Source organism: Leucoraja erinacea, unplaced genomic scaffold (assembly GCF_028641065.1).
Source record: "Leucoraja erinacea ecotype New England unplaced genomic scaffold, Leri_hhj_1 Leri_246S, whole genome shotgun sequence".
NCBI lineage: Eukaryota > Metazoa > Chordata > Chondrichthyes > Rajiformes > Rajidae > Leucoraja > Leucoraja erinaceus.
The window spans coordinates 15,394-29,449 of record NW_026576147.1 but is presented as its reverse complement, the minus strand read 5'-3'; the positions used below and the strand labels follow the sequence as shown (position 1 = coordinate 29,449).

Genomic DNA, 14,056 nt, shown 5'->3' with positions numbered 1-14,056 from the left:
ATGAGGTTGGAGGAGGTGCAGGTGAACCCTTGCCTCATAATGAAAGACTGTTTGGGACCTTAGATGGAGGCGAGGGGGGAGATGAGAAATGTGGCACCTGGATCTCACACCTTGTACGGGACAGGGAGATGACTTACCTGTACCTCAGTCTGTTACGTGACGGGGACAGAGAGAGGCCGTACCTGTATCTCACCTGTTACATAGAAACATTGAAACATAGAAAATAGATGCAGGAGGCCATTCGGTCCTTCGAGCCAGCACCGCTATTCATTGTGATCATGGCTGATCGTCCCCTATCAATTACCCATGCCTGCCTTCTCCCCATATCTCTTGACTCCACTAGCCCCTAGAGCTCTCTTTTAAATCCATCCGGTGACTTGGCCTCCACTGCCCTCTGTGGCAGGGAATTCCATAAATTCACAACTCTCTGGGTGAAAAAGTTTTTTCTCACCTCAGTCTTAAATGACCTCACCTTTATTCTAAGACTGTGGCCCCTGGTTCTGGACTCGCCCCACATTGGGAACAATTTTCCTGCATCTAGCTTGTCCAGTCCTTTTATAATGTTAAATATTTCTATCATCCTTCTAAACTCCAGTGAATACAAGCCTAGTCTTTTCAATCTTTCCACCATCCCAGGGATCAATCTCGTGAGCCGACACTGCACTGCCTCAATCACAAGGATGTCCTTCCTCAAATTAGGAGACCAAAACTGTACACAATACTCCAGATGTGGTCTCATTAGAGCCCTATAAAACTGCAGAAGAACCTCTTTACTCCGATACTGAAATGCTCTTGTTATGAAGGCCAACATTCCATTAGCTTTCTTCACTGCCTGCTGTACCTGTAAGCCAACTTTCAGTGACCGGTGTACAAGGATGCCCAGTCTCGCTGCACCTCACCCTTACCCAACCTAACCTAACCCCATGTACAGGACAGACACAGAGAGAGATGCCATACCTGTATTTCAGCAGTGCGTTCTGAGGAACCTGGTAGTTGGTCATGGGTTTGCGAAATGAATAGATCTTCTGCAGAATAAACTCCCTGATCTTCGAAACAGCCTGCACAAACGACAAGCAGAACAGTCATCCCTTTTGCAGTGGAGCGCTGATCCCTTGAACTTTAGCCCGCGAATGCCAACCAATGGGTGGCAACTGAAGGCATTCTGCACTACCCGCTGCGTCACCATGCCTGCCGTAGTAGACAAGTTACAGAAAGAGAGATGCCACATCTGTACTTCCGGCCTGGTATTGGTCAGTGACAAAGAGAGGCCGTACCTGTATCTCACCTGTTGTACAGGATAGAGACAGAGAGAGAGAAAGAGAGAGATGCCATACAGAGAGTTGTGAGTCTGTGGAATTCTCTGCCTCAGAGGGTGGTGGAGGTGATGGATACTTTCAAGAGAGAGCTAGATAGGGCTGTTAAAGATAGCGGAGTCAGGGGATATGGGGAGAAGGCAGGAACGGGGTACTGATTGGGGATGATCAGCCATGATCACATTGAATGGCGATGCTGGCTCGAAGGGCCGAATGGCCTACTGCTGCACCTATTGTCTATTGATGCTGAAGCCCGTACCTTAATCTTGAGGCGGTCCAGGATGTCTTGCACATCAGAGCAGGCCAAGGTCTCCTTGAAGGACTGCTCTTTGACGTAGTTAATCTTGTTGTTGAGCTCGTGGAGCTGCTCCACAAACTGTTGCTCAGTGACTGGGGTGTCCAGGATGGTGCTGTAACGTAAATGGGCAGGGAGGGGGTGAGAGGCAGTCAGTGCCAGAGATGGGCATGGCACCAGCTGAGCAGGTTTCAACGCTCGTATCATACCCTCCCCCCCCCCCCCCCCCCCCGAAACATTGATGGCCTTCATAACAAAAGAAGTTGAGTATAGAAGCAAAGAGGTCCTTCTGCAGTTGTACAGGGGGACCACACCTGGAGTATTGTGTGCAGTTTTGGTCTCCTAATTTGAGGAAGGACATTCTTGCTATTGAGGGAGCGCAGCTTAGGTTCACAAGGTTAATTCCTGGGATGGCGGGACTGTCATCTGCTGAGAGAATGGAGCGGCTGGGCTTGTGTACACTGGAATTTAGAAGGATGAGAGGCGATCTTATTGAAACATTTAAGATTATTAGGGGATTTGGACACGCTAGAGGCAGGAAACATGTTCCCAATGTTGGGGGGAGTCCAGAACCAGGGATCACACAGTTTAAGAATAAGGGGTAAGCCATTTAGAACGGAGATGAGGAAAACGGGTGGATGAGTCGGGGTGGGCGGATGGGTCGGTGGGTGGATTGGTTGGGGTGGGGGGGTGGGTGGCGGGGTGGGTAGTGGATGGGTCGGAGTGGATGGGTCGGGGTGGGTGGGTGGGTGGATGTGTTGGGGTGGGTGCGTACGGGGTGGGTCGGTGGGTCGGGGTTGGTTGGTTGGGTTGGGGTGGGTCGGCGGTGGGTAGTGGGTGGGTCGGGGTGGGGTGGGTTGGGGGAGGGGTGGATGAGTCGGGGTGGGTTGGTGGGTCGGGGTGGGGGTGGATGGGTCGGAGGTGGGTGTGGGGTGGGTCGGTGGGTGGATTGGTTGGGGTGGGGTGGGTGGGTGCGGGGTGGGTAGTGGATGGGTCGGGGTGGGTGGTCGGGGTGGGTGGGTCGGGGTGGGTGGGTGGGTGGATGTGTCAGGGTGGGTGGGTTGGTGGATGGGTTTGGGTGGGTGGGTGCGGGGGTGGGTCGGTGGGTGGATTGGTTGGGGGGGGGGGGGGTCGGCAGTGGGTAGTGGGTGGGTCGGGGGGGTGGGTGGGTGGGTTGGTTGGGGGAGGGGTGGGTCGGGGTGGGTGGATGAGTCAGGGTGGGTGGGTGCAATGGTTGGTCAGGGTGGGTGGGTGGGTGCGGGGTTGGTCAGGGTGGGTGGGTTGGTCAGGGTGGGGTGGGTGCCACTGAGCCCGGTCACTCACGTGATCATGATGTTGGGCACGATGAGCTCGTCCACTAACTGGCTGAGTTCGCTGCGCACGGACTGACGGTTCTTCAGCTTGATGTTCATGGCGATGGACTGCTCCTGTAAAGTCTGGATCTCACAGCTGATGCTGCTCAGGTCACACTGGAAGGTGCTCAGCATCTGCTCCATCCTCTGCCACAAGGCACACAGCAGACAAAGAGGGTCAGAGAGTCATACAGCATGGAAACAGGTCCTTCAGCCCAGCTCATCAATGCCAAACAAGATGCCCCATCTAATCTCGTCATCGAAAGGGTTGAGGGAAGATTTACGAGTATGTTGCGAGGACTAGAGGGTGTGAGCTATAGGGAGAGGTTGAGTAGGCTGGGTCTCTGTTTATAAGTTTATAATTCATAAGAGCAGAAGTAGGCTATTCGGCCCATCGAGTTTACTGTGCCATTCAATCATAGCTGATCTGTCTTTCTCTCTCAACCCCATTCTCCTGCCTTCTCCCCATAACTCTTGACACCCTTACCAATGAATAAGACTTTACAAATCCATAAGCTCTTGAGATAAACATATTACAATCTACTCATCTTTCTTATCATTTTCACAATTTCCCACATCAGAGTCGCAAAACCATAAAGCTGATCGTTTAGCGCTCAAATAGATCACAGAGTCTGCATTTGCTTTTACCACTCACTGTATGGGTATTACCACATGCAGAACACCAAATGTATCTAAAATTGGACCGGGCAGGATTTTTAGTAAATCTGTGGACCATTTTTCTGTAAATGTGCAATATTTGGTCTCATTTCTGCTTTGCCCAGTCTATTTGTCTTGAAGCTCAGTATTGCTAAACTCTGCTACCTTAGACCCACTGCATTTTCAAAGTCTCGCATGACTCTATGTTTCAGGGAGACAACATCTCATTCCACTGAACTCCCGAGTGTGTTGGCTATAATGGATTTCCAGAGATAACAAAAACCCAGAAAGCATTCTCTAATACTGCCTGTAATACAAGTATATCTCCTTCCCTTGGTGCAGTGTATGGTACTCCGGGCAAGGTCATATGGAACTGGAACAGAAATAGACCACTGAACCCGAGCCCCATTCAATGGGATCACAACTAATTTGATTTTAGCTCGAGCATTACTTGCCTGACATTTCCCATAACCATCAATATCGCAACGGACCAAAGTTGTCTAATATTATAGTTCCATGGTGTGTAGGAGGATGAGGGGTGATCTTACAGTAGTGTACACAATCATGAGAGGAATACATCGGGTAGATGCAGAGTCTTTTACCCAGAGTGGGGGAATCGAGGACCAGAGGACATAGGTTCAAGGTGAAGGGGAAAAGATTCAATAGGAATCTGAGGGGTAACTTTTTGGATGTATGGAACAGGCTGCCAGAGCAGGTAGTTGAGGCTGGGACTATCCCATCGTTTAAGAAAGGTACGTGGATAGGTACATGGATAGGACAGGTTTGCAGGTTTATGGACCAAGAGCAGGCAAGTGGGTTTAGTGTAGCTGGGACATTGTTGGCCTGTGCGTCTACCCGATCTATTCCTCTCATGATTTTGTACACCTCTGTAAGATCTCCCCTCATCCTCCTGCGCTCCATGGAATAGAGACCCAGCCTACTCAACCTCTCCCAACAGCTCACACCCTCTAGTCCGGGCAACATCCTCGTTGACCTCCATACAAGAGCAGCCCAGTGGAGTCCCTGGCCACGACCCTGCCAGTATCACTGTGGCAGTGTCCTCAAGGCTGTGGCTGCACCCACCTACCTCCAGGATGGTGTCACAGGCTGTGATCTGGTTGTGCAGGCTGGCGATGTTCTCACTCTCCTTGATGTCTGTTGTGGCCGCTGAGGAACACAGTGAGAATTCAGAGCAAAGAGCACAACTCCCACCGTTCCAGAGCCCAGCGGCTGCACGAGGGATCAGTTCATAGCAGGTGGAGCTGGAGTACCCTGCTGTTGTTACCTGTCCATGTACCTGCCCTGTGTCATTACCTGTCCATGTACCTGCCCTGTGTCATTACCTGTCCATGTACCTGCCCTGTGTCCGTACCTGTGATGGACCGGGCCATTTACCTGTCCTGTGTCAGTACCTGTACACTGGGCAGTGTGCGTGTACCTGCCCTGTGTCAACTCTATCAGACATCCACAGATGTACAGTAGAGAGCACACTGACTGGCTGCATCACAGCCAGGTCAGCAACTCACCACCCAGGAGCCAAGGTGAGTACAGAGAGTGGCGGACACTGCCCGGTCCTTCACGGGTACTCACCTCCCCACCATCGAAGGGATCTACAGGAGTTGTTGCCTCAAAGAGACCAACAGCAACATCAGAGACCCACACCACCCTGGCCATGTTCTATCTCGCTGCTACCATCGAGAAGAAGGTACAGGAGCCTGAATACGCACACACCTCCAGATTCAGGGACACTTTCTTCCCAGCTGTTAACCTATCACCAACTAGACAGCGGTCCTGACCTCCCATCTACCTCATTGGAGACCCTTGGACTATCTTTAATCTGACTTTATCTTGCACTAAACATTATTCCCTTTATCCTGTATCTGTACACTGTGATGTTAATCATATATAGTCTTTATGCTGATTGGATAACACACAACAAAAACAGTTCTCACTGTACATGAAACTAAACCAGTGTGCTTTCATTTGCAGGAAAAAATAGCTGTTTAAAGTTCATAAGTGATAGGAGCAGAAAAGACCATTCAGCCCATCATGTCTACTCCACCATTCAATCGTGGCTGATCTATCTCTCCCTCCTTACCACATTCTCTTGACTTCTCCCCATAACCCCCGACACCCACACTAATCAAGAATCTATCTATCCCAGCCTTAAAAATATCCATAGACTTGGCTTCCACAGTGTGGCAATGAATTCCACCCTAAAGAAATTCCTCCTCATCTCCTTCCTACAGGAATATCCTTTAATTTTGAGGCTGCGACCTCTGGTCCTAGACTCTCCCACTACAGGAAGCTCAGGAGGGGAACTAAATGCACCATTTCAGCCCAATGAGGTACGCCAGAGGCAGATGGTGGAGATTGTTTTTGGAAAAGGATACAGTCTTTGATGGAGGCATGTTCAATATACTGCAACTCAGTCTCCACCTGTTTGGAGTAGTGTCTCAGATCAACGCCCTGTGGACAAATATAGCTCAGTTAAACCCACTCTCACACCTCCTCCAGCTTCACGAACCTGCTCCTTCCAGACAATCGTCAGGTTCTTGAACACCACACAACATTAACCTCAATAGACAATAGACAACTGGTGCAGGAGGAGGCCAGTCAACCCTTCGAGCCAGCACTGACATTCACTGTGATCATGGCTGATCATCCACAATCAGTAACCCGTTCCTGCCTTCTCCCCATATCCCCGGACTCCGCTATCATTAAGAGCTCTATTCAACTTTCTCATGACACAAAACTGGTTGGCAGTGTGAACTGTGAAGAGGATGTTAGGAGGTTGTAGGTTGACCTGGACAGGTTGAGTGAGTGGGCAGATGCGTGGCAGATGCAGTATAATATAGATAAATGGGAGGTTATCCACTTTGGCGACAAAAACAAGGGGGCAGATTATTATCTCAATGGGGTTAGGTTAGGTAAGGGGGAGGTGCAGCGAGACCTGGGCGTCCTTGTACACCGGTCACTGAAAGTTGGCTTACAGGTACAGCAGGCAGTGAAGAAAGCTAAAGGAATGTTGGCCTTCATAACAAGAGGATTTCAGTATAGGAGTAAAGAGGTTCTTCTGTAGTTGTATAGGGCGCTGGTGAGACCACACTGGAGTATTGTGTACAGTTTTGGTCTCCTAATTTGAGGAAGGAAATCTTTGTGATTGAAGCAGTGCAGCATAGGTTCACGAGATTAATCCCTGGGATGGCGGGACTGTCATATGAGGAAAGATTGAAAAGACGAGGCTTGTATTCACTATAGTTTAGAAGGATGAGGGGGAATCATATAGAAACATATAAAATTATAAAAGGACCGGACAAGCTAGATGCAGGAAACAAATTCCCAATATGGGACGAGTCCAGGAGCCACAGTCTTAGAATAAAGGGGAGGTCATTTAAGACTGAGGTGAGAAAAAAAAAATTCACCCAGAGAGTTGTGAATTTATGGAATTCCCTGCCACAGAGGGCAGTGGAGGCCAAGTCACCGGATGGATTTAAGAGAGAGTTAGATAGAGCTCTAGGGGCTAGTGGAGTCAAGGGATATGGGGAGAAGGCAGGCACGGGTTATTGATAAGGGACGATCAGCCATGATCACAATGAATGGCGGTGCTGACTCGAAGGGCTGAATGGCCTCCTCCTGCACCTATTTTTTATGTTAACCATATAACAATGTTTCTATGAAAGCATCCAAAGAATTGGCCCCCACTGCCTTCTGAGGCAGAGAATTCCACAGATTCACAACTCTCTGGATGAAAATGTTTTTCCTCACCTCCGTTTTAAATGGCTTACCCCTTATTCTTAAACTGAGGCACCTGTTTCTGGACTCCCCCAACATTGGGAACATATTTCCTGCCTCTAGCCTGTCCAAACCCTTATATGTTTCAATAAGATCCCAACTCATCCTTCTAAACTCCAGAGTATACAAGCCCAGCCGTTCCAATCTCTCAATATATGACAGTCCAGTCATCCCGGGAATTAACCTTGTAAACCTACGCTGCACTCCCTCAATGGCACGGTGGCGCAGTGGTAGAGTTGCTGCTTTACAGCGCTTGCAGCGCCGGAGACCCGGGTTTGATCCTGACTACGGGCACTATCTAAACGGAGTTGTACGTTCTCCCCGTAACCGCACGGGGTTTCTCCGAGATCTTCACAGATACCATTTGCTCGCATGTGAGCAGTCCCTCCAGCGACTGCTAAATCAATCCCATTTTACAAACATTAATCCGATCCCTACACTTTTGGACAAGATGCTAAAAATGAAGTAAACTTACAGTCTTTAACGCTTCCTTCACGAGTTCATCCTCGAGGTTGGCCTGTATATGTGCTGCAATGCAAAGGTAATAAATAATCATCTTTGAAGATAGACTGAGCGGGAATAAATTGGAAATGCTGGTTTAAACTGATGTTAAACACAAAAAGCTGGATTAACTCAGCGAGACAGGCAGTATCTCTGGAGAGAAGGAATAGGTGATGTTTCGGGTTGAGACCCTTCTTCAGTGAGTCAGGGGAAAGGAAAACGAGAGATATGGTTGTTGATATAGAACAAATGAATGAAAGATCTGCAAAAAAGGTTATGACGATAAAGGAAACAGGTCATTGTTAGCCGTGGGCTAGGTGAAAACCAGTTACAGACAATGAGACTCCACAAGACGACTTTGAAGCTGGAACAACAACTAGGGTGGAGGAAGAACTGAGAGAGAGGCGACGCAAGGGTTATTTGAGGTTTGAGAAATCAAGAATGCACCGCTGGGTTGTAAGCTGCTCAAGCGGAATATAAGGTGCTGTTCTTCAAATAGATTTACAGGATTTGAGAAAGGCTAACGTTCTGGACAAATTAAGTGTTCAACAGGTTGGTGCACTGCAGCTCAGATGAAAGCAGCAATGCAAAGAAAAATTGAAAAGGAATGATTTGCAATTTGCAAGCTGGAGACACAAGAAAGTGCAGATGCTGGAATCTTGAACAAAACACAAACTGCTGGAGGAACTCAGCAGTTCAGGCAACATCAATGGAGGCAATGGACAGATGACGTTTCATTTTGGGATGCTTCCTCAGACAGCAATGAACAAGATTCATGAATTCATACAGTATAGAAACAGGCCTGTTGGTCCAACTCCTGCATGTCAAGCAAGATGACCCATCCTGCCCGCATTTGGCCCAAATCCCTCTAAATCTTTCCGATCCATGTCCCTGTCCAAATGTCATTTTAATCTTTTCATAGATCTGTCTCAACTACTTCCTCTAGCAGCTTGTGGCAGTAATCCATCATCCTCTCTGGGTAAAATACATTATACACTCAACCGATCTATTCCCCTCATGAATTCATGCACCTCTTTAACATCACCCCTCAGCCTCCTGCGCTCCAAGAACAGAAGTCCTAACATATTTTAATAAGAAAACTTCCAGAAAATTTGTGGACATCTGTTAACTCTTGAACCTGATGTTGTTTACACTAAAAGTCACACAAATTGTACAATTTCCTGGCTACAATAATCCAATATTAAACCTACCACCTTAATTCCCACCAACCACACAGACAATTCTGCAAATGTTTTATAGGAGGGTTGCACGAAAGGTGACTGGGTCAGAGGGCTCGCCGCACGGAGCCGCTAAATCCATCTGGAGGACGTCCGTCACTTCCGGTATATGTTATTAATGCTAAAAACGCGTACTTTCCTACCTGTTAAAAACCGCCAAAATGTTGAGTTTTTGCGCTGAAACAAATTGTGGGAGTCGGGGTAAGCGTGAGAGACATGTACCCAACTTTAGAATTCCAAAAGTGAAGCGAAATGAAGGTATAAAGACGCGAGAACTGAAGGGACTACAGCAGCTAAAGTGCTTGGTAAACAATGGTCGTGCAGATATGGAATTGAAAATATTGGGAATTATCGCGTTTGCTCACTGCATTTCATCAACTGTAAAGCATTATTTGTGTTTTTTTTCTTGATTCCTTTCGTATCTAAAAAATCTCAGAAGTGATAAATCTGGCTGTAAATTTTTCTTCGGATGAGTTTTCATTTTGTATGTAAAAACCCACGGGAACTATGGGCGATTTAAAAAAATTACAGCCAGATTTATCTCTTCTGAAATTTTTTAGATGCCAAAGGAATCAAGAAAAAAAACCTTAGTTGATGAAATGCAGTGAGCAAACGGCCAATGTTCGCTAAGCACTCTGGCTGTTGTTGTCCCTTCAGCTTTCGCTTATATCTGCCATCATTTCTCCTCACCTTTGGAATTCTGAAGTAAGCTAAATGTCTCACACGCTTATCCCGATTTCCATAATTATTTACAGTGCAAAAATTGACAATTTCAGCAGGTTTTAATGGGCCCAGTACGCTGGAAACAAGGGTAAGTGCTTACCTGCAGTTCATCGCGTGTAATCCATTTGGAGTAGCGTAGCAACAGTACGGGTCATGGGGCATGACCCGACTGCCGTGAAACCTCCCTATTATAAGCTACAGTGCTGGAGTAACTCAGCGAGTCAGGCAGCATCTGTGGAGAACATGGATAGGTGACGTTTCACAGAGTGCTGGAGTAACTCAGCAGGTCAGGCAGCATCTATGGAGAACATGGATAGGTGACGTTTCACAGAGTGCTGGAGTAACTCAGCAGGTCAGGCAGCATCTCTGGTGAACATGATCGAGACCCTTCTTACTCAAAACATTGCTTATCCCTGTTCTCCAGAGGTTCTGTCTGACCACCCATTATGTTACTCCAGTACTCTGTATCTCATTATAAACCAACATCTGCAATTCCTTGTATCTTCTTTTATTAACAGCTGTCGTGTTCAGCCGAACAGGTTAGCAAGCAGCCCCCATCGTGCGTTAGGCTCAGGAGGAACGGTACTCACTGTCCACTTCGTCCAGGATGAACTCATCTGAGGTGATGTCCAGTTCACCCATCAGCATCTCACCGCCCACTGCCTGCATCCGCTGCCCCTACAACAGAAAACACCCGTTTCATTGTACAAACTCCAGACATACAGGTTTGTGGGTTAACGACTTCTGTAAAAATAGTAAATTGTCCCTAGTGTCTGTGGGACAGTGATAGTGATCCCTCCCTCACCTCCCCCCCTCAATGTAGAGCTCCCTCCCCCTCCCCCTCATTGTAGAGCTCCCTCCCCCTCCCCCCGCAATGTAGAGCTCCCTCCCCCTCCCCCTCATTGTAGAGCTCCCTCCCCCTCCCCCCCGCAATGTAGAGCTCCCTCCCCCTCCCCCTCAATGTAGAGCTCCCTCCCTCCCCCCCCCATCCCCCCCGCCTCATGTAGAGCTCCCTCCCCCCTCATTGTAGAGCTCCCTCCCCCTCCCCCCTCATTGTAGAGCTCCCTCCCCCTCCCCCCCTCATTGTAGAGCTCCCTCCCCCCCCTCAATGTAGAGCTCCCTCCCCCCCCCCCTCCTCCCTCCCCCTCAATCCCTCCTCAAAGCTCCCTCCCTCCCCCCCTCAATGTAGAGCTCCCTCCCCCTCCCCCCCTCAATGTAGAGCTCCCTCCCCCCCCCCCCCCCTCAATGTAGAGCTCCCTCCCCCTCCCCCCCCCCTCAATGTAGAGCTCCCTCCCTCCTCCCCCCTCAATGTAGAGCTTCCCTCCCTCCTCCCCCCCCCCCCCCTCAATGTAGAGCTCCCTCCCTCCCCCCCTCAATGTAGAGCTTCCCTCCCCCTCCCCCCTCAATGTAGAGCTCCCTCCCCCCCCCCCAACGTAGAGCTCCCTCCCTCCCCCCCCTCAACGTAGAGCTCCCTCCCTCCCCCCCCCCCTCAATGTAGAGCTCCCTCCCCTCCCCCTCCCCCCCCCTCAATGTAGAGCTCCCCTCCCCCCCAACGTAGAGCTCCCTCCCTCCCCCCCCCCCTCAATGTAGAGCTCCCCCCCCCTCCCCTCCCCCCCCTCTCATTGTAGAGCTCCCTCCCTCCCCCTCCCCCCCCTCAATGTAGAGCTCTCTCCCTCCCCCTCCCCCCCTCAATGTAGAGCTCCCTCCCTCCCCCCCCCCCCCCCTCACCCTCCCCCTCCCTCCCTCCCCCTCCCCCTCCCCCCCTCAATGTAGAGCTCCCTCCCTCCCCCTCTCCCCCCCCCCCCCCCCCCCTGTAGAGCTCCCCCCCCCTCCCCCCCCCAACTCAACGTAGAGCTCCCTCCCCCTCCCCCCCCCTCAATGTAGAGCTCCCTCCCCCTCCCCCCTCAACGTAGAGCTCCCTCCCTCCCCCTCCCCCCCTCAACGTAGAGCTCCCTCCCCCTCCCCCCCCCCCCCCTCAACGTAGAGCTCCCTCCCTCCCTCCCCCTCCCCCCCTCAATGTAGAGCTCCCTCCCTCCCCCTCCCCCCTCAATGTAGAGCTCCCTCCCCCCCCCCCCCCTCAACGTAGAGCTCCCTCCCCCTCCCCCCCCTCAACGTAGAGCTCCCTCCCTCCCCCCTCCCCCCCCTCAATGTAGAGCTCCCTCCCCCCCCCCCTCCCCCCCCTCAATGTAGAAGCTCCCTCCCTCCCCCCCCTCCCTCAATGTAGAGCTCCCTCCCCCCCCCCCCCCCTTAGAGCTCCCTCCCTCCCCCTCCCCCCCTCAATGTAGAGCTCTCCTCCCCCCCTCCCCCCCCCCTCAATGTAGAGCTCCCTCCCCTCCCCCTCCCCCCCTCAATGTAGAGCTCCCCCTCCCCCCCCCCCTCAATGTAGAGCTCCCTCCCCTCCCCCCCCCCTCAATCCCCCTCCCCCCTCCCCTCCCCCCCTCAATGTAGAGCTCCCTCCCCCCCCCCCCCCCCCCTCAATGTAGAGCTCCCTCCCCTCCCCCCCCCCCCCTCAATGTAGAGCTCCCTCCCCCTCCCCCCCCCCCTCAATGTAGAGCTCCCTCCCCCTCCCCCCCCCCCCCTCAATGTAGAGCTCCCTCCCCTCCCCCCCCCCCTCAATGTAGAGCTCCCTCCCTCCCCCTCCCCCCCTCAATGTAGAGCTCCCTCCCCCTCCCCCCCTCTCAATGTAGAGCTCCCTCCCTCCCCCCCCCCCCTCAATGTAGAGCTCCCCCTCCCTCCCCCTTCAATGTAGAGCTCTCTCCCCCCTCCCCCCCCTCAATGTAGAGCTCCCTCCCCCCCCCCCTCATGTAGAGCTCCCTCTCCCTCCCCCCCCCTCCCTTCCTCTCCCCCCCCCCCCCCCTCCCTCCCTCCCCCCCCCCCCCCCCCCCTCAATGTAGAGCTCCCCTCCCTCCCCCCCCCCCTCAATGTAGAGCTCCCTCCCTCCCCCCCCTCCTCAATGTAGAGCTCCCCTCCCTCCCCCCCCCCTCAATGTAGAGCTCCCTCCCTCCCCCCCCCCCCCCCCCCCCCCCCCCCCCCCCCCCCCCCCCCCCCCCCCCCCCCCCCCCCCCCCCCTCTCCCTCCCCCCCCCCCCCCCCCTCAATGTAGAGCTCCCTCCCTCCCCCCCCCCCCCCGCAATGGTCACCTCCCCCCCCCCCCCCTCAATGTAGAGCTCCCCCTCCCCCCCCCCCCCCCCCCTCAATGTAGAGCCCCTCCCTCCCCCCCCCCCCTCAATGTAGATCTCCGCTCTCCCTCCCCCTCCCCCCCCCCTCAATGTAGAGCTCCCTCCCTCCCCCCCCCCCCCCCACCTCTTTCCCTCCCCCCCCCCCCCCCCCCCACCCCCCTCCCCCCCCCCCCCCCCTCCCCCCCCCACCCCCTCCCTCCCCCCCCCCCCCCCCCCCCCCCCCCCCCCCTCCCCCCCCCCCCCCCCCCCCCCCCCCCCCCCCCCCTCTCCCACCCCCCCCTCCCCCCCCCCCCCCCTCCCTCCCCCCCCCCCCCCCTCAATGTAGAGCTCCCCCCCTCCCCCCCCCAACGTAGAGCTCCCTCCCCCCCCCCCCCCCCCCCCCCTCAATGTAGAGCTCCCTCCCCCTCCCCCCTTCAGAGCGGCGCTCCCTGCCCCCCACACATTGACCCAGCTCCAGTGCCCCCCTCTACCTCCATCACCTCCGTCGCCATCGCGGCCACTTCCGCGCATTTTGCGGACTACAACTCCCAGCAACCCCCGCGGCGCGGCCTAGCCAGGGACCGCAGCCTGGGCCTGGAGTTGTACAGCCGGCCTTCCCCCTCTGCCTTGTCTCCCAGCCTTGGCCCCCAGTCTAACCCAGGCCAACAGACCCACAAACAACAGCAGCCTCTCTCCCTCCCTCCCCCTGACCACATCACCCCTCGCTGCTGTGGAGCAAGGATCTGCCTCTGCTGCTTCAGTCACTAAATCCTGCAGTTACTCAGCGGGTCGAACAGCATCTGTGGAGAGAGAGGAATAGGGGGGTTGCATGGAAGGTCACCGGGTCATAGGGCTCGACGCACGGAGCTGCTAAATCCAACTGGAAGACATCCGTCACTTCCAGTATATGTTATTAATGCTAGAAACGCGTACTTTCCTACCTGTTAAAAACCGCCAAAATGTTGAATTTTTGCGCTGAAAAAAATTGTGGGAGTCGGGGTAAGTGTGAGAGACATGTACCCAAC

At 53.1% G+C, this 14,056-nt stretch overlaps 1 protein-coding gene across 2 annotated transcripts in view; it reads right to left on the bottom strand.

Moving 5' to 3' along the window:
- The window catches only part of LOC129716488 (vacuolar protein sorting-associated protein 52 homolog), a 32,761-nt gene extending 19,182 nt beyond the window's left edge, over nt 1-13,579 (bottom strand). The window contains exons 1-8 of one of the 2 annotated variants that reach the window (XM_055666352.1): nt 13,523-13,579; nt 10,465-10,552; nt 7,888-7,940; nt 6,011-6,086; nt 4,705-4,772; nt 2,932-3,107; nt 1,573-1,723; nt 958-1,058 (exon numbers count right to left, since the gene is read on the bottom strand). In XM_055666352.1, coding sequence (XP_055522327.1) covers nt 958-1,058; nt 1,573-1,723; nt 2,932-3,107; nt 4,705-4,772; nt 6,011-6,086; nt 7,888-7,940; nt 10,465-10,552; nt 13,523-13,543 — 734 coding nt within the window. In that variant the 5' untranslated portion in view covers nt 13,544-13,579. The remainder of the gene's footprint in view (nt 1-957; nt 1,059-1,572; nt 1,724-2,931; nt 3,108-4,704; nt 4,773-6,010; nt 6,087-7,887; nt 7,941-10,464; nt 10,553-13,522) is intronic. The other variant, XM_055666353.1, reaches the window with a different exon arrangement.
- Between the last annotated feature and the right edge of the window lie 477 nt (nt 13,580-14,056).